The 19,785-nt window shown below is 38.0% G+C and overlaps 2 protein-coding genes and 1 long non-coding RNA gene across 4 annotated transcripts in view; 1 reads left to right on the top strand and 2 right to left on the bottom strand.

Annotated features, from left to right (window-relative positions):
• Positions 1-646: 646 nt before the first annotated feature.
• Positions 647-1,575, bottom strand: LOC144214997 (uncharacterized). The gene is made up of 3 exons (XR_013330320.1): positions 1,370-1,575; positions 1,233-1,300; positions 647-1,152 (listed from the first exon to the last, which is right to left on the bottom strand). It is a non-coding gene; the product is annotated as an uncharacterized LOC144214997 (long non-coding RNA).
• A 475-nt stretch (positions 1,576-2,050) lies between these two features.
• On the top strand, positions 2,051-10,192 carry LOC144214717 (uncharacterized). 2 transcript variants are annotated; one of them, XM_077743337.1, is made up of 4 exons: positions 2,051-2,139; positions 2,219-2,574; positions 2,642-2,735; positions 9,562-10,192. In XM_077743337.1, the coding sequence occupies exons 2-4, from the start codon at positions 2,462-2,464 to the stop codon at positions 9,709-9,711; spliced, it is 357 nt and encodes a 118-aa protein (XP_077599463.1). In that variant the 5' UTR covers positions 2,051-2,139; positions 2,219-2,461; the 3' UTR covers positions 9,712-10,192. The 2 variants fall into 2 exon arrangements, 1 of the variants encoding a protein (XP_077599463.1); XR_013330275.1 differs by lacking the exons at positions 2,051-2,139; positions 9,562-10,192 and adding an exon at positions 3,300-3,487 and having other exon boundaries at positions 2,222-2,735.
• The window catches only part of stt3b (STT3 oligosaccharyltransferase complex catalytic subunit B), a 36,608-nt gene continuing 22,707 nt past the window's right edge, over positions 5,885-19,785 (bottom strand). The window contains exons 9-16 of the mRNA XM_077743336.1: positions 19,308-19,462; positions 16,958-17,169; positions 15,519-15,706; positions 13,089-13,260; positions 11,873-12,046; positions 9,920-10,033; positions 9,054-9,260; positions 5,885-6,988 (exon numbers count right to left, since the gene is read on the bottom strand). Of these exons, the coding sequence (XP_077599462.1) occupies positions 6,914-6,988; positions 9,054-9,260; positions 9,920-10,033; positions 11,873-12,046; positions 13,089-13,260; positions 15,519-15,706; positions 16,958-17,169; positions 19,308-19,462 (1,297 nt within the window). The 3' untranslated portion in view covers positions 5,885-6,913. The remainder of the gene's footprint in view (positions 6,989-9,053; positions 9,261-9,919; positions 10,034-11,872; positions 12,047-13,088; positions 13,261-15,518; positions 15,707-16,957; positions 17,170-19,307; positions 19,463-19,785) is intronic.

Genomic DNA, 19,785 nt, shown 5'->3' with positions numbered 1-19,785 from the left:
TTACTATACTATGTCATTTTTTGGCGAAAAAAAGCCTTACTATACTATGTCGTTTTTTTGCCTTAAAAAAAGCCTTACTATACTATGTCGTTTTTTGGCGACAAAAAACCTTACTATACTATGTCGTTTTTTGGCGAAAAAAAAGCCTTATTATACTATGTCGTTTTTTGGCGAAAAAAAGCCTTATTATACTATGTCGTTTTTTGGCGAAAAAAAAGCCTTACTATACTATGTCGTTTTTTTGGCGAAAAAAAAAGCCTTACTATACTATGTCGTTTTTTGGCGAAAAAAAAGCCTTACTATACTATGTCGTTTTTTGGCGAAAAAAAAGCCTTACTATACTATGTCGTTTTTTGGCGAAAAAAAAGCCTTACAATACTATGTCGTTTTTTCGCATAAAAAAGCCTTACTATACTATGTCGTTTTTTCGCATAATAAAGCCTTACTATACTATGTCGTTTTTTGGCGAAAAAAAAAAGCCTTACTATACTATGTCGTTTTTTGGCGAAAAAAAAGCCTTACTATACTATGTCGTTTTTGGGCGAAAAAAAAGCCTTACTATACTATGTCGTTTTTGGGCGAAAAAAAAAAGCCTTACTATACTATGTCGTTTTTTGAACACGGAGGCGAGTTGAGAAGATATAGACATCATGGAAGAGCTTGAGATTAAGACAGAGATTATAGAAAGGATGTTCTTTAGAAATGCACATTATATTAAAACTTCTGTTTTAAGCAACTTCACACAAACAAAACAATAAATACAACTGCTTTCTTTTGGGAGCCTGTGGTTCAGTGAATAAGTCATTGGCCTCCCACCTCTGTGGACCTGGGTTCAAATCCTGGTTTGCTCTGCTTACCTAACTTTTCCCACTGAAAGGTACCATAAAGTACATAAGTGTGATCTGGGAGTGAAAAGAGGCAAAACAACAAATACTACTATCTCATTCTGTCGAGTGGTGGCGCAGTGGATAAGTCATCAGTATCCTACTTCTTTGGTCTTGGGTTCAAATCCTAGTGCTTGTAAAGTTTTTCCCAATATCATTCAGGTAAATGAAAGAGACAAAAGTATAAGTATTATTGCACACTCTTACGGTGTGGTGGCTCAGTGGATAAGTCTTTGGTCTTCCACATCTGTGGTCTTTGGTTCGAATCCTAGTACATGCAAAGATTTTCCCATTATTATTGAGGTAAAGGAATAAGATAAAAGTATAAGTATTACTACCTATACTTACAGGGTGGTGCCCCAGTGGCTAAGTCATCAGTCTGCCACCTCTGTGGTCCTGGGTTCAAATCCCAGTGCCTACAAAGGTTTTCCCAATATTATTCAGGTAAATGAAACAAAAGTATAAGTACTACAGCATTTTCTCACAGAAGGGTGGCCCAGTGGATAAGTCATCAGTCCTCCACACCTGTGGTCCTGGGTTCAAATCCAAATACCTGCAAAGACTTTTCCAATATTATTTAGGTAAATGAATAGAATAAAAGTATAAGTACTACTACTTTCTCTCACAGAATGGTGGCCCAATGGATAAGTCATCTGTCTTCCACACCTGTGGTCCTGGGTTCAAATCCAAGTACCTGCAAAGACTTTTTCCAATATTATTTAGGTAAATGAATAAAATAAAAGTATAAGTACAACGGCCATCTCTCACAGAATGGTGGCCCAATGGATAAGTCATCAGTCTCCCACATCTGTGGTCCTGGGTTCAAATCCCAGTTCCTGCAAATATTTTCCCAATATTATTCAGGTAAATGAATGAGATAAATGTATAAGTACTACGGCTTTCTCTCACAGAATGGTGGCCCAATGGATAAGTCATCAGTTTTCCATATCTGTGGTCCTGGGTTCAAATCCCAGTACCTGCAAATATTTTCCCAATATTATTCAGGTAAATGAATGAGATAAAAGTATAAGTACTACGGGTTTCTCTCACAAAATGGTGGCCCAATGGATAAGTCATCAGTCTCCCATATCTGTGGTCCTGGGTTCAAATCCCAGTTCCTGCAAATATTTTCCCAATATTATTCAGGTAAATGAAAAGGATAAAATTACAAGTACTACTGCTTTCTCTATCAGGGTGGTGGCCCAATGGATAAGTCATCAGTCTTCTACACCTGTGGTCCTGGGTTCAAATCCAAGTAACTGCAAATATTTTCTCAATATTATTCAGGTAAATGAATGAGATAAAAGTATAAGTATTACTACCTTCTTTCACAGGGTGGTGGCCCAGTGGTTAAGTCAACAGTCTGCTGTGTCTGTGGTCCTGGGTTCAAATCCCAGTGCCTGCAAAGGTTTTCCAAATATTATTCAGGTAAATGAATGAGATACAAGTATAAGTATTACTCCTTTCTTTCACAGGGTGGTGGCCCAGTGGTTAAGTCATCAGTCTGCCACCTCTGTGGTCCTGGGTTCAAATCCCAGTGCCTGCAAAGGTTTTCCAAATATTATTCAGGTAAATGAATGAGATACAAGTATAAGTATTACTCCTTTCTTTCACAGGGTGGTGGCCCAGTGGCTAAGTCATCAGTCTGCCGTGTCTGTGGTCCTGGGTTCAAATCCCAGTGCCTGCAAAGGTTTTCCAAATATTGTTCAGGTAAATGAATGAGATACAAGTATAAGTATTACTCCTTTCTTTCACAGGGTGATGGCCCAGTGGTTAAGTCATCAGTCTGCCGTGTCTGTGGTCCTGGGTTCAAATCCCAGTGCCTGCAAAGGTTTTCCAAATATTATTCAGGTAAATGAATGAGATACAAGTATAAGTATTACTACCTTCTATCACAGGGTGGTGGTCCAGTGGTTAAGTCATCAGTCTGCCGTGTATGTGGTCCTGGGTTCAAATCCCAGTGCCTGTAAAGATTTTCCAAATATTATTCAGTTAAAAGAATAAGTTCTAATTCTAAGTGTCTAACTGAATAAGTATTCAGTGGTGGATGAAGCATTTTGTCCAAAAAATGACTAAGTGTTTCACCCCATTTCCTTGGATAAATCGTTTCAACACCCTTGTATAAGTGGGGCACGAGTTGGTGTAGTGGGTTGCACACTCGCCTTTGCACCGAGAGAACGTGAGTTCGCTTCCCGGTGTCGGCGGTTCACTGACCAAGCAAGCGGTCGAGGGTCGGCCGAAGGCCGACCCGAGAACGCCTTTCGCACAGACAGGTCCCTCCAACATTCTTCCGAACTGCCGAAGGCAGTTCGGAATATAACCTTTTGCTGAAAAGTATGACTAAGTGTTTAATATAAATTAAAAAGATTTTTCTTTTTTTTTCTTCCTATTCCAATGATCAATTCTTCTTTCCAGTTATTTTCAGCCAAACGACGGCAGCGGGAATCGTATCCAGGTCTCCCAGATGGGAGTCCAGTGCACTAACCTCTGCGCCACCAAGTGACTACACTCTCCTTAGTAATCATGTGTGTCTTGACAAGAAGTACACAGAAACAACTAAGTGAAAATGTGTCCGAACCAGGACTTGAACCCATGTCTCCCAGGCGGGAGTCCAGTGCACTAACCTCTACGCCACCAAGTGACACTTTCCTTAGTAATCATTTAAGTGTCTTCACAAGAAGTCCACAGAAACAATTAAGTGAAAATGTGTCCCAACCGGGATTTGAACCCAGGCCTCCCAGACAGGAGTCCAGTGAGTTAACCACTACCCCATCAAGTAGCTACACTTTACTTCGTAATCATTTAAGTGTTTTGATTGCAAGAACACAGAAACAACTAAGGGGGTGTAAAGTGACTTAACCTCTACGCCACAATTTGGCCACACTTTCTTTTGTCATTAATGGAAGGTCTTGACTACAACTATATAGAAACACCTAAGGGAAAATGTTTCCCATCTGGTAATCGAACCCCAGCCTCTCACATAGGAATCACGTGAGTTAACCTCTATACCACTTTATTTTGTTCATTATTGGAAGGTTTTGACTACAAATATTTAGATACGGATTAAAAAAAAACTTTGCGAAGCTCTGAGTCCGCATTAGCTGAACCGCGAAGTAGCGAGGGAACAATGTAGTGTTGAATAATATTTACCCACGCCAATGCAGCACCATCCACTCACTCTTGTGCAAATGCTGCCCCCTAGTGGACACCAAAACCTGGAAGAAAATATTTTGAAACCACAATGACAACACAGATGATTTAATTTAGGTGTATATTTAAAGATGGCTGAACAAACAGAGCAACAGTGTAAATGCTGAATGTGAAGAAGAGCCGGAGGAGGACTGCGTCTACAAGACACCCGTGACACAAAAGAAAATATCAAAAAAGTGCCAGAAACAAAAAGGGCACCGATAGAAAAGAAAAAATGCAGTAGTGATTGAAGTTTTGCTGTCCTTAACCTAAATAAAAATGGAACAAACAATGGTAAACAACTTCACATCACATTAAGGCTTTGTCTGAAATCTCCCCTTGAAAGAAAAAACTGTTGAGGAAGCCTTGGTGATGGTTTTGAAGGTCTAAAATAAAAAAAAAACAAGAGTAGGAGGGTAGGGGGATACAACAGTTGTACAGATGTGACATTCACATCTAAGTTTCGCATTTCAGATGCGAAAAAACAAAGTTTAGAGGCGTGCATTTCGAAAAATCTCCTTTGCGTTCAGACATGGCAACAAAAATAACAGTTCAGTGCCTTTCTAAAAATATTAAACAAAAAATATGTTGACTGTTACACACTTTTGAACCATTTGAGTCTTAACCCCCTAGCATGATAATGCTATTGGCTATGTTAAAATATTTTTTTAAGTGACAGTCAAGAGAAATATGATTTTAACAAAAGAAAATCAAAAAAAATGCTTATTTGAATCTGATCAAAAAATTCCAGCATGAAAAAAATAGCCATGTAACACCCCTTAAACGTATAATTTTATTTTTTGCTTTCTGTATTTTCCATCACAGTAAACGAGAAAAAAACCCTCAAAACGCGATTTAAGACATCGATGTGATATTGTGTCAATCCCTGCTTGAAGAGAACTGAAATTAATTCTTGTTAACAGCTAGAAATGAACTATTAGGGGGGGGGGGGGGGGGGGGGTGGCTCTGCCTGCTAAGAAAAAGGTCAAATGATATAGATTAGGTTGTAAAAAAAAAACTGCAAATGAAAAGAGTTGTAAAACAAGAATCAAGTTAAGTTACAAGAACGAAGTCACAATACGGCAAAACGAAAGTAGGAACAAATTAAACCAAAGTTCAAATATTCAAATTGTAGTCAATGTCAAAGTTATACAATTCAATTTAAATACAATTCAATTTAATTCTCAACTATGTTAGTCAATAACGGTATCCAACAATGTTATCGGTTGCCTTTGGATATATTCTAGTAATATTTCCATTTTTTATATTTTAAAATAGTGACAGTCATAAAGACAATGACTGGCAGCTAATAGAGAAAAATTACAACTAATTGGCAAATTTTTTGGAGGACTAAATGACTACTTATCTAAAGGAAGCTCCATAATTTATTGAGCATGTCAACTACCTAAAAAGTGAGCAAATTTGAAAGTAATTTTTCTGCAATTTTTTTTTCCTGCATGTAAAATTGCAACTTAATTCTTGTAATAGTTCCCTCTTCTCATAGTTGCCTTTTTGTCAGAATGTGGCCTTAAACAGCAACACGAAAGAATCTGCGTTAGGATACAGCTCTAAAATTAAATGATTGTGTATGTTTTCCCTTCGAAAGGAGCGAGCAAGGCAAAAATTGAATAGGAAACATCTTCCAAAATAATCCCCCTCATCAGTATTTTCAGTTCAATCTCCCTGTTTTAACATTTCCAGTTGGCGAGTGTCTCCACACCGCATCATGTTTTCGAAGCTAAACGTCATGCTAACAACGGAAGACGGCAAAAGTGAGTTGACGAGAGGCACGAGAGCTCGCTCAACTAGTGCTCCGTCTACAGGAAGCCAGGCCTAAATTTAATATCACTACTCTTGACATTGTTGCTTCTTGAATCTCAAGCAACACCAAAATTTACAATCTATGTTATTTCTGAGAGGGGACGGACGGTGAGCATCGTTAAAAATTCACATTCATTCCATCCATGAAAAAAATCTCAAGGCCCTCTATACAAGTATTATTGCATTCACTGATCTATTTGCTGTCATACAAAAAAAACCACTTCAATAAAGAAATTTTGAGGAAAAAAAACTGCATTACGATAAAAAAACCCACAAGAATCGAATATATTATACTCCTTTGACATGATCTTTACATAACCATTACAAATTAGGCCAATTGGTTCATAAATGATTAAAAAAAAAAGGAAGCGTGAGCGAGACAGGGGGACAAAAAGAAAGAAGAAAAAAAGAGGAAAACAGCTTATGATTGTGAAGTTGAATTCAATCAAAACAGGTGAGTGATGTCCCTCCATACCGCATACATACGTTCGTGTGTACACGTGTCAGGAACGAGGCCAGAGCGCTTACTCACTTTCAGGAGTTCACATGTGCCGTGGAGTTAGGTCACATCAATGGCTCTTTGGTGCAAAAAAAAAAAACTCCCATGCGCCCCATCTTCTAAAGCCCCCACCACCCCTGCACACTGATAATCACATCATTCGTGTAGCACAAAAGTTTTAACCAACACAAACTAGCAGAGCAGTGTGATGCTTTGCCACACATTCAAGTCCAAAGTTAAAAAAAATAACCAAAAAAATCAACAGCAAAATCAAAAAAAGTGGAGAAAAGAAGCAAGACAAAACTGTCCCCCCGTCCTCCCCAAAGATAAAATGACGTTTTTTTTTTCTTTCCGAGCCAGAATTTGACACATTACCTTCCTCGCCACAAGGGGGTGTTCTTAATGAGAAACGCTTGAGCCCAAGTGCCACAGAAATCCACACCCTGGTGCTCTTCTTCATTGTTTGTCAGAGGTTTCTTCTTCGAAATTGGGTTTGTTTTCCTAGGAGAGTTCGTCGGGGTTACTTTTTTTGTACTTTCTTGCCTTTTTTCAGGAGCAGCTTGTTCTTGACGTAGCCACGCTTCCTCTTGGCCGTCTGAAAGAAAGCAAAGGCAACGCATAACACATCACTTTTAGTTATACAGTGGTACCTCGACATAAGAGCAATTTGAGATACGAGTGACATTTTGAGCAAATATTTATCTTGAGATATGAGAATTTTTTTTCAGAGTATACAGCGGACGCGAGAGGCTGTTCATAAGAACATCATGGGTACTGTCTTTCTGGTCGCAACTCCCTCGTGTAATGACTCTACGAGCACTGGGTGGAGCGTTGCATTTTTTCTGTGTCCCCCCTCCCCGTTAGTCATTGCGAATGACGAGGCTACTAGTTGGCAAGTGGTCGTGCATTATCCTATTATGAGGACATTTGTGTGCATCATTTTGGGAATATTTTGAAGGGAAGACAAAAAGCAAACAACCCTTGATAGGTTGCATGTGAAAGTCAGGGTGGAGGCGGGGCAAAAAGAGCCAACCCGGGAGAAGAACGGTATCAAAATTTAAAACAAAATTAGAATTAAGTTTAGTGTCCGGTTAGATTACATTAATTTTTAGTGTCTGCATCGTAATCCAAGTTAATTGAAATTTGTTTGTTATGTTACGAGCACGTTGCCAGTTTAGCTGGTGTCTTTTTTAGATGCTTGCTTAGCTTTCAAGTCCATGTAGATTCTGTTAGCTTTTTCACAAATTATCAATTTGTACGGCCCTCGTAGATAGTTTTACGCGAGGAAGATATGGCGAGAAAGACGGTGCTATTCTCATGAGCAGCCTCTCGCATACTCGACCACCCGGATGGCCATATCGGGAACCATGTCGTATGCTTGTATCTCAAATGTCTCGCATCTCAAAGCAAAAAAATGCTCAGAATTTTCTTCTTATCTCGGGACATTCATATGTCAAGGCATTATTATAAAGTAAACCCCTACTTGATACATTCCGTGGCAGGAATCATGGAACTTGGGTGTTTTAATTGCTTGATTGTAAATTGTTCACAATGTATAACTTACTGTAAATATCCAAGTATGAAGATTAGATATTTTATCTTTATCTTCTTTAAAAAAAAGGGGGCCAACATAACAGATGTTAGTGCTTCTTGCTAATATTTGCTTCAAATAACCATCACCTCATTTATTATTTGCAGCCGGAAGATGCACGCTCACAAATATCTAAGTACCAAACTCAACATTTTTCCATTCTATGAATAATTTGAGGCTCTACCAACATGATTTAATAATGAGCTGTTGAAAAATGCTGTATCTGAAATTTTAACAATACAAAGATAATGCTAATCAGTTTTGACAATGTATTGTACTTTGCATCTTAATGTTTCAAATTAAAAAAGGAAAATTATTTTAATAGATCATCACTCCTTTATAAGAAAAGTGACTTTGGGTAAAACTGAAAATTAACCAATTTGAAATGAATAAAACCATATGCTGGTTATGGGTGTTTTACCTCCCAATTTGACTAGGATGGTTGAAAGCGATTATTCCCCCAGTCCAAATGGGTTAGACATGTGGCCAACAAAAGATAAAGATGATAATAATGTGAGAAATTACCGTATTTTCACAACTATAAGGCGTTTTAAATTTTCTCCAAAATAGACAGTGCGCCTTATATATGGAAAAAACTGAAAACCAAAAACGAAAAACCACCACTGTCGGATATTAAAAAAACACAAATGCCTGAACTGAAACAATACTGTTAAATATGCAGATGCCATCTTAGTTTACAAAATCTTCCGTCATATAGCTCCGCCCCCACTGCAAGATTTTATACAAAAAAATCCAAAACATCAACAATGGCTGGCTCTAGAGGTGCCTGTGTAGTGAGTGCTTCATACCTGGAAGTCAATTGCAATTACCGTATTTTCACGACTATAAGGCGCACTTAAGTCTTAAATTTTCTCCAAAATAGACAGTGCGCCTTATATATGGAAAAAAATGTCATTCATTGATGGTGCGCCTTATAATGTGGTGCGCCTTATAGTCGTGAAAATACGATAATGCCCTAGAAGAGTTGATAAGGACATTTTACAGTAAGTGAATGAATGATTCTAAGAGCCTCATTTAAGATGCTATGATATAAGCGTTATGTTTGTACCTTTTTGGATGTGTACTTCTGTTTGGGCACGATGCTGCGAAGCTTACGGTCCAGTGGTTCCCTGTTGCCGAGGTTCTTGACCTTATAGATCCTGACTAGCCAGTGCTCCGAGGTGAAGGCCTCCTCCAGGTGCTTGAATTTAATATCCTTGTTACCAATTTCGGCGTTGCGTGTCCGGTCGAAGCCCGGTGGCGTTCGAAAGTCCAGCTGTGGAGACATAGTAGTGAAATGTCAGAAGAAACATGGCTCCTCGGGGTGAGAAAAAAAAATTCTATTGTATAAATTGCTGCTAGGGCTTCATCAAAAGGCCAACAAAGCCTCAAATACTTGACAAGGTCATCAGTTATCTTCCACTTTCATTTACTATAAACAATCCTACATCAGTTTTTTTCCCCCCAGATTTCTTGGCAGCAACTGATTCAGTTGTCCTGGAGGCAGCAACAGTCATGTCTGCTTAAGAAAGATCAATTCTCCCTTGCCTTTGCCTTCTCTCTTTCTAACTCCACAGCCCAAAGCGTCAGAAAATACTCCAAATCCTGCTGCTCACAACCCCGTCACCCCTGAGGCACCTGCAAGTCACCTTTCGTTGTGGGAGCTGCTCGTTACCATCTATAAAGCTCCACAATCGCAGTGCACCTCACAGATAAGATTTGTGTGAACTTTGTCTTTGCGCAAAACACCAATTTATTATCAGAGCCCATCAAGAGAATCAGAGTACCAAAAGGAAATACTAACAAAGGATTCTAACTACACCTGACTTGTTCTCAATATGTAACACTGATGAAGTACTGTTATATATTTTAGTAGACTGAAGTTACGGTGCAAAATGAAGAGGTTAATACCTCCAACTCTACTTCATAACTCACCTGCATTTCACCAAATCGATAGTAGGACATCTTGTACATGAGGCAGTTGAGCAGAGTGGGTGATCCTGCCTTGTCCACTCTGAACTCTCCCTGAGGGGTGAAGTAGTCACTCTCCTAAAAAAAAAGGTTTACAAAGAAAAATGCTGTTGTTTTTCTGTTTTTTTTTTAAATGACAAACATTCAAAGCTTACTGACAAAGAATTTGTACAACCACTGAAAAACAATGCATTCTATGGTGATTTGTTGTGGCATGCACTGTATGACTACAGGGGGTTAATGTAACATACACAAATTTAAATGAACTTGGATTACGATGCAGACACACTAAAATAAAGTTTTACCTAACCTTGCACTAGAGTTAATTCTAATTTTGTTCTAAATGTGTACACCTTTCTTCTTTTTAAGCTCTATTTGCTCTGCCTCCACCTTGACTTTCAGATGCAACCTTTCAGATGTTGTTCGTTTTGTCTTCCCTTCAAAATATTCCCAAAATGATGCACATAAATGTCCTCACAATAGGATAACACACGACCACTTGCCAATGAGAATTAGTATATACTCTGCTCAAATTATCGAGCAAGCTCCTCCGCAATTCTGCCCTGGCTAAAGGGGGGAAAAAAACAGAAAAAAATGCAACGCTCCGCCAAGTGCTCGTCGTAGAGACATTAAATGAGGGAGTTGCGGGGAGAGAGACAGTGCCCATGATGTTCTTATGAGCAGCTTCTCGTGTCCGCTCGTATATCAAAATTTCTCTCGTATCTCAAGACAAATATTTGCTCCAAATTTGACTCGTGTCTCAAATTGCTCGTATGTCGGGGCACTCGTCTATCAAAATATTACTGTACAAGAAAACAAAGTGCTGCAATATTCGATTAGGGAGGGGACACACCAAACCTGTGAATTAAGTGAACAATTATATCAGTGACGTTTTCAATTCTTCCTCTCCTTAGGTAAAAATAGTGGGAAATGCCAGTTGACTGATGAAATCCAGCCTGGGCTTAATATGAGGCTCAAACCACAAACCTAATATTGGAATTTGATGGATTCCATTAAGGGAAAGAATGGGTAAAAGAACAGAGAAAATCTGCACTTGGGGCTTGTGGGCCAAGTGATTAATGAAAACCTCCAGGAGTTCCAAGTGAAAAGAACAGCTGCTTAGACCATTTGAAGATGGAATAGTAAAACACCAACAATTCCACCGAGTATCATAGTGCATTTTAACTAGTGAATGAAACAAAGATGATACATATTAATGCTGTATTTCCAAAAGAGCAACCTTTTACACTTTTCTAATCATCCATTTTAATGGATGTGACAGTAACTGTATACCAACCAATAGCGAAATGTTTATATGAGTGGTTTGCCAATAAGCCATGACATTTCCAATTGTGGGTGGAACTTCAATTATCATTTATACTGCATATAAAACAATCATAAAAAAGCTGCTGCCACCGTTTTGTCTTTGTAGTCCGTGAAATACTCATTACAGTGATAACATTGGCACCTTAATGTAGCAATGGAACTAGAAAAAGGGCGAAAAATAAAGACTTATTTGATAGGTCATCAATTTTGCATGCTAGAACCTGTTTTATATTTGAGTTATTCTTTCTCTATGAGCCTGTTTATTGCCAATGTTGAAATCTGCATGACTATTCATTTAATATTAGTCTTCAACAAAAGCTGGTTTTGATCTATTTTTTAAGCATTTGTGATTTTTCATACACTTAAACTATGCTACGCCATGGAGTTAACTTTCTTCTTGCATACATCCTTATGACCAGTAAGAGATTTTTCTTTTCTCCGTGATATTTTAAGCATGAAGTTAAGAATAGCCTTTTGACAGATGTCGCTATAATAAATTGTGGATCAAATCCAAGACATGACCGTCTAACTGATTCCTTTGGAGGTGTCTGTCAATATTTGACACATAATAGGTGAGCTAACAACACTTACCCTGATATCCTTTGGGTGCTCCCCCTCTGCTATCCTCACCATCCACAAAAACTTGTTGATGTCGTCGCCCGAGTAGCCAATGACACCACCGAAAATAATCAGCACGTAGTCCACGTCCAGGGACCTCATGATTTTGTATGCTGCACTTTCATTGGAAGACATGGCTTTTCCAACCTAAAGTGTGTGAAAGTGGCAGTTTATTAGTAAGATGTGACACAGAAAATTAAGCCTCTGAATATTTTATAGTAACTCATGAAACTGCGATAAAAATGCTGTTTTCCGCAAATTTCACATATTGATCAAAATTACTATTTACTAATTCTCACCTCACTAACTGGAATGATTCTTATAGTTTTAAAATTCATATTTCTACTTCCACTAAAATGGGGAATACACTTAAGTTACAATTATGAGGCAGATTTGATGGAAAAAAAACACCACACTGGTGAAAGATGACTCATGAAACAAAATATTTGTGAACAACAGGTCACAAAATCAGAATATTTTAGACATTCGATTATAACATTCCATGTACACTTGTTCCTCTAGTGGTTTACAGTCCAGCTTAACTTTGAAAATTTTAACGCATTAAGAAACGGGGGGCATTGGGTGCCACTTATATATGCACTTTTCTGAGTATTGGGCAGAAGCAATCTTAAATCTAGGAATTGGACTGAATTCCTTTGAATTAAACCTTTTATGACACTAGTTACTAAAGTTTCTTCTCTGCTTAGTGAGATGAAGTTTCTCCATCAAAATTCGTTGTCAAGGTCAAAGTTTAAATTAAACTCAAATAAAGCAGAGTGGCAGCCAATAGTCAGTTACAAAAGCTAAAGCTTAGTAATTGTATAGCCAAGAACAGATAAAAAAAGGCAACAGGCAGCGAGGGAAGTCAAAGAGCAGATGGAGTTTTAAGCTAAAACGTTTTTAAATGGAGTTAAAAGCGAGAAATCAACACTACAACCCTACAGTACGTGACAGCAATTAACTATAGTGCCCCTAAACTAGATGCTTAAGAAAACAACATTATTAGGCTCATAAGGAGAGAGCAGTTTCAATTGGTAAATGACTTTAGGAAAAATACAGCACTCAGCTTAATCCTCCAGTGGCTGTCGGAAGCGATCATTTGTTTTTCTGTGCATACGTGCATTAAAAATAGCAGCAGAAAATAAGGCTGGAGGAAGTAGAACTTGCTTAATTGGATACAAACACTCACCAGCGCTATATGACTGTTGTTCCACGTGTTGTTATCAACAAGTGTTGTCCTGTTGGCCATCCCTGCAATTTGATAGCCATAGTCCCACCATGACATAACACGTGCATGCTCATCTGTATTCTGCCTCAGCCAGTAATAGGCCTCCCGGAAGTCATCCAGGATGTTACGCGACCTGTTAAGACAAAAAAAGGGAAATAATTACATCAATATGTTTTTGCACAGCGACGCACTCGTAACATAAACAAATTTAAATGAACTTGGATTACGATGAAGACATTTAAATCGAATTTTGTTTTCAATTTTCCTTTCTTCCTCCAGGTTCGCTCAATTTGCCCCGCCTCCTCCCTGACTAACAGATGCAACCTATCGAGGGTTGTTTGCTTTTGTCTTGCCTTCAAAATATTCCCAAATTGATGCACACAAATGTCCTCACAGTAGGATGACGCACGACCACTTGCCAACGAGAAGTAGCACATACTACTCTCGTATTAGTGATCGCTCCGCCATTTACACCAACGGGGAAAAAAAAATCTGGAAAAAAATGCAATGCTCCGCCCAGTGCTCGTAGAGACGTTACACGAGGGAGTTGCGAACAGAAAGACAGTGCCCATGATGTTCCTATGAGCAGCCTCTCGTGTCCGCTATATGCTCTAATATCAAAATCTGTCTCAAGATAAACATTTGCCTGAAATTTTTACTCGTATCTCAAATTGTCGGGGCACTGGTATGTCGAGGTACCACAGTAGTCAACTGCTCACTGTATACCTCTTTGGGCCATAACTTTTACATGGTAGCAAAAATTATTTTTCCCCAACAGAGTAATTTCCCTTGGGCTTAGACATACACATTATAGAAGCCTTGCCGCACCAAGTCCAACTGATGGAAAATGTTTTAGTAATTTAACACACCTTCATTCTTTCTTTATTGGGGAGGAGTTAAACTGTAACCTGGTCACTAACTGATGCTAAAATAGCTGCAAAAGCCACTTTTTAACTGTACTGCCTTCAATAAGGACTGCTGAAATACCATCAAATTATTGAGCTATATCTTACTCGAGAAGCAGCATTCTCGGAAATTGTGTTGGAAGACAGCCATGGCTATCCTCATTGAAAAAAGGAAGTGGAGATTACAGCAACAGTGAAAAAGGCTCTACTAGTGTCAGATGGAACATGATGAGTTTAATCTCAATGTGAGCTACAGTTCAACTCAAAATGCTTGAAGATATAATTCAGGCTGAGCAAAGGGCAATCTGAAATCCCCTCTTATAGGGGGCCGCAAAGCTAAGGTAACTTTAAATCAGTGCAGATGTGTGGGAAATCGTTCATTTAAACCACACTTTACCCCAAAGATAACTGCAGCATATGCTTAAAAGCAACATTTGCCTGACCTAGAAACACTGCAATAAATAGCCATATCAAAGCTCATGCTGTCATGAAGGCATCAATATTTGAACAAATGTGGTATGAAAAATGCAAGTCTTTCTCCTATTACCTCAACCTTTTGACACATGGATGCTGCATTTGTATGATCTAATAAAAATGAACGATAAACTCATTCATTTTTTTTTCATATAGTTGAGATTTTTAGCCATGGAGATTTTTCAGGCTACATTAGAATCGAGGTGTTGATCAGCAATGTTCATAATGCTGAATGTCTGCTCTCATAGAAGTCAGCATGTTATGTGTTGTATAGGCTTAGAAATGTGGCCATGATAGTTTGTACAAGTCATTCATTCAAAAGCGTGAATTCTCTGTGCATTCATTTGCTGTTTCTTTGTTTGTTATCAAACTACATTTTCATGAAATGAGCCAGAACACCGTCCTAAAGTTGAAAATCATTTCCATAATGTATAAAATTTGCCTGACTGTGGCAGTTTTGCAAGTTCTGAATGTTGCAATGAGCTGCCTTGTTATTGAGATAAGTGGGCACCTATCAAGCAGTAGGTACAGTAAAACGTTGAATATCGCAGTTAATGTAGACCTGACCACGATAATCGAAAAATCATGAAGTAGAGTCATCCCTATTAAAAAATACGTTTTTTTTTACTTCAGTGCAGAGTCCTAGTAGCAACAGTGGCTTCCGCTTATGAGTTTCAGCGTGTATTTTCACATTTTTATGAAGTTAAAAAACAATTAATCGCAGATTTTTTTTCTTAAATCGCCAAGTAGTGAATTCGTGATAATCGAGGGATTACTGTAGACATGTACTTCTATTGCAGCTGACATTGTCACATCACTTTAGCCCCATTTCCAATCCACTGTCGTGAAAAAAACTATTCAAAAGCCCAAAGGGCCATATGTGGCCCTCAGGAAGAAGTTGCCATTGTGACTTGTAATTTTAAACCTTCAATGACGGGAAATTAAGAGCCAGTACTAAATTATAGCAAAGTCAAATCAAAGCATGAGTGTGTAGGTGAGCATAAACTCATACCCGTCGTGGTTGTATGAGGCAAGCACCACACTGGGGCTTGAATATGCATTGCTGGTGACCCAGGTGCAGTGGACGGCGAACATCATCAGCAGCATTAACATGAGCATGGTGACAATTGACTTGATGTTTGGACCCAAACCCTCTTCTGCTTTTTCTTGCTCGGACACATGCTTGCGAACCTTTCCAGCCTAAAGTGGGAGACAAAAGATTTATGTCAATGGCGCCGCGTAAAGAGCACATACAACATTAATTAATTACTGTATTTTCACGACTATAAGGCGCACCGCATTATAAGGCGCACCCCCAATGAATGACATTTTCCCATATATAAGGCGCACTGTATTATAAGGCGCACTGTCTATTTTGGAGAAAATTTAAGACTTTTAAGTGTGCCTTATAGTGGGGGCGGAGCTATATGATGGAAGATTTTGGAAACTAAGATGGCATCTGCATATTTAACAGTATTCTTTCAGTTCAGGCGTTTGTGTTTTTTTTAATATCCGACAGTGGTGATCTTTCATTTTTGGTTTTCTGTTTTTTCCATATCTAAGGCGCACTGGATTATAAGGCGCACTGTCTATTTTGGAGAAAATGAAAGACCTTTAAGTGCGCCTTATAGTCGTGAAAATACGGTACTTGATGAATGACACAGGCAAACTATTATGCTACGCCATAATCAGATAATCACTTGAGTAAAATATAATTGGTTCAGTTATTGAATAGGATATTCATTTAGGAGAAAAAAATGTAGATGGGTGTTAGGCTTAGACTGAATGTTGTCCGACAATTGTAAGAGAAAAATAATGGGTATCAGATCACACAATCATGCTGCAATGCTTGGGAAAGGGTAAATGTATCAAATAGCTTTAGTTGAATCATGGATGAATCAGATTTAAGCTGAAACGGCTTGGAATATTGGTGGGATGTGTAGATGAAAGTCTGCCAGAATTTCTTTTTGAACACAAAAGCACCACAACAATTGGTCCAGAGCCAAGAGAACAACAACAATGGTTAAAAAAAATGTTTCCAGTGATTTTTTATTTTTGAATAGAGCTAGATTTACACCATGTTTCAAGTGACAAAGACTTGACTCACAAGTAGAAAAATTTGGATTCGAGTAAGAGCTGCTTTAGGGCTGGGTTTAAAAATATCATTTTTTATTTATTTTTTATTTGAATTAACTCTCTTTTATTCATGGATTACACAAATAACAATTAGACTATACCAATTGAGTATTACGTTTTGCCTTTCCCTCCTGGGATTTGGTTTATTTCTCCTAATGCCAAAAGCAATAATTGAATTTTTTTTCCAGAGAAATACTAGGCAAGAAATCCTATTGGGTTCTTGGCTGTACAATGTGATATTAATATTAGGGCCAGGTATCAAACAATCAGTGTGGAAAAAAAAATACATTTTCGAGTAGAACTTAGTCTTCTTACCTTATCATAAAGATTCCCAGAATTCCTCTTGTCATCATCATCACTGCTGTCTTCAGCAGGCGGTTTCTCCCGCTTGGTGTCATCTCCCATGTAATGTTCAAATACACTGGAGAATGCTACGGCTGACAGCATGCACACCACTGGAGTAAGTGTCAACATTAGGCGCACCATCACACCAGCAAAATACACAGCACTGATGGCATACAGGGCCACTGCAAAAAAAGAAATAACACAGACGAATCATGATTGAATCACAGAAGACTGAAAATATATACAATGGAAGTTAAAACACAAAGAGAAATGGCATTGAGGGTAAAAAGAATCCCATGACACAAAAGTAGCCATATAGGATCAACTAATTAGTCTTTTCAAGATCTCTACATTTACAATCTCTGTATAGAAAGTGCACTTGTCACTTTCCATCCTTGAAAAGCTGACTTGGCAAGAGAGTGCTTAAGCAATAGCACTAATTGGTTTATTAAGAAAGTTTCTCTGCCCTTTATCAAGGGATGTCCTATATCTTTCAACATGAAAGGGTGCATCATTTTGGTAAAATTTAGTACAAGGCCGTCTTTATGGGATGGATTTTTATATAGGGGAAAAAAAAAATCAACTGATAGAGATCCACAATTTTTTGTATGATCCATTAAGAAGACTCAAACTAACAAACCGTCGGTGCAAAATCCATCTAACTGGGTAACTTGGGATATACAAGCAACAATAAGTCTATAAAGAATTAAAGGAATAAATCAGCCCTGCAACAATAACTCAAATCTGACGACAAGGTTTGATGTATATACATCTATACCACCTACCAAATATTATTCTAATCCTTCCATGTATAATGGAGTACCATTTTAGTTCCTGCCTTCAAAAACAAAAAGAACAAAGTAAGCAAGAACCTTAGACCTCCGTCTGTGTGGTTTAAACATCACTTTTAGATCTTATGACAGTGTGGCCTTGGCAATTGACTTGTTGCAGCCGTCACTTTGAGCAATATACTTGTTTTTAATGCAAAAAAGTAATTACCAGCCAATACTGCTCTTTGAATCATTATTTCCACAGTACTTATATGCAAATTCAAGATGTATTGTAGGGAGAAAGATTAATTGAGTTCAGAAACTGAACATTTAGAAATAAGTGTGGAAATTAGATCTGATATAACAACAATTGAGAGCTCAAAGTGACGGCTGCAACAAGTCAATTGCCAAGGCCACACTGTCATAAGATCTAAAAGTGATGTTTAAACCACACAGACGGAGGTCTAAGGTTCTTGCTTACTTTGTTCTTTTTGTTTTTGAAGGCAGGAACTAAAATGGTACTCCATTATACATGGAAGGATTAGAATAATATTTGGTAGGTGGTATAGATGTATATACATCAAACCTTGTCGTCAGATTTGAGTTATTGTTGCAGGGCTGATTTATTCCTTTAATTGTTTATAGACTTATTGTTGCTTGTATATCCCGAGTTACCCAGTAAGAAGACTTGCATAATTTTCAATTGTGCTTTCCATGTCACTGGTCTGATGAGACGTTTAGGGAGTGACATGGGCATTTAGATTTTGTATGAATAAAGATCTAAAATTAACTGAAAATAAAAAAAAATAACTGTAGGAACTACAAAGCTTAGTAGCAATATAAATAGTGACAAAGCTACTAATGCTACGCCTTGGGTGACATCATCTGACACACTTAACTACGGACAAAAATGTGGTTTGTTAAGGTGAAGACATATCATAAAAATGTCTATGCGGTAACTAAATTATTAGTCTTCCCTCGATTATTGCGACTTGATTTATCGCTAATTCACATCTTTGCGATGTTTTTCTGCTATTAATTATCAAAATTTGTTTTTTTAAGTTCATAAAAATGTGAAAAATCCACGCTGAAACTTGTAAGCGGAAGCCACTCTTGCAACTAGGAATCAGCACTGAAGAAAAAAAAAGGTAGTTATGAGAGGGTTAACCAACCATACATCGCGATTTTTCGATTATTGTGGCCATGTCTGTCTAAACCGCGAAATTTGAGGGATTACTGTACATTGTATTTGCAAGAGCGGTATCCCTTAATAATTGACGATTGGTAAATTATGCTCACGATCATGTTTCTAACTGGCCCTATCAAAAACAGCCATAGATAAGAATTAAAATGCTATGACTTGTGTGAAGGATATTGCTCACCAATCCTATACTCCCCTCCAGGGATGGATTTATATTTATCTCTCTCTATATCCTTTTTTCGAAATGCATATGGATGAAAGCTGTGTCCTGACAAATATATTGAGTTGGTCCTCTACATGACCTTGAAGCATTCTTTTTACTAATTGTAGCTCGTAGAAACTGACTTACCAAACACTCTTTCATCATTTATATTTTTGATGCAGAACCACAAGCCAGCGGGGAATGTGCACACAAGAATGTGAAGGTCAAAGAAGAAGGAGACCCACGTTGTCGGCTGATGCTCTGACACAGAAGCTATGATGGGGATGTGGATCTTTGCATAGCTAAAAGCAGTAAGATGTAAAGATAGAAAAGCCTTTAGACAAATGACACAATAATCCTTTTGATTCACAGGTTCAAAAGAGTTGCCACATTTACAGTGTCTTTGAAAGGAAACCTTGAAATAAATTGTGGCGATTAGTTGTGCACTTTAACCAATCTTCCTTTGTGATTGTTCTGTTTAATTATGGTGGTCTCTTTCCATACACCTAGAAAAATGACCCTTTAAGTTTCAGTTGGGAAAAGCCACAATCAGCTTCGAAAATTAAGTTATTCAGCATAGCTTGAGAACTGTTGGCACAAATCTAATTGTCATGAGATCACAGGC

The sequence above is a fragment of the Stigmatopora nigra genome, chromosome 21 (assembly GCF_051989575.1).
Source record: "Stigmatopora nigra isolate UIUO_SnigA chromosome 21, RoL_Snig_1.1, whole genome shotgun sequence".
NCBI classification, from domain to species: domain Eukaryota; kingdom Metazoa; phylum Chordata; class Actinopteri; order Syngnathiformes; family Syngnathidae; genus Stigmatopora; species Stigmatopora nigra.
The sequence above is the reverse complement of the archived record's forward strand: the minus strand, read 5'-3'. Positions and strand labels throughout refer to the sequence as shown.

Coding starts and splice junctions, on each gene's coding strand:
- LOC144214717 (XM_077743337.1), top strand. CDS start 2,462: ATGAGATACAAGTATAAGTATTACTCCTTTCTTTCACAGGGTGGTGGC. Junction 2,575..2,641: donor AAATCCCAGTGCCTGCAAAG/GTTTTCCAAATA, acceptor TTTCTTTCACAG/GGTGATGGCCCAGTGGTTAA. Junction 2,736..9,561: donor GTTTTCCAAATATTATTCAG/GTAAATGAATGA, acceptor CTAACTCCACAG/CCCAAAGCGTCAGAAAATAC.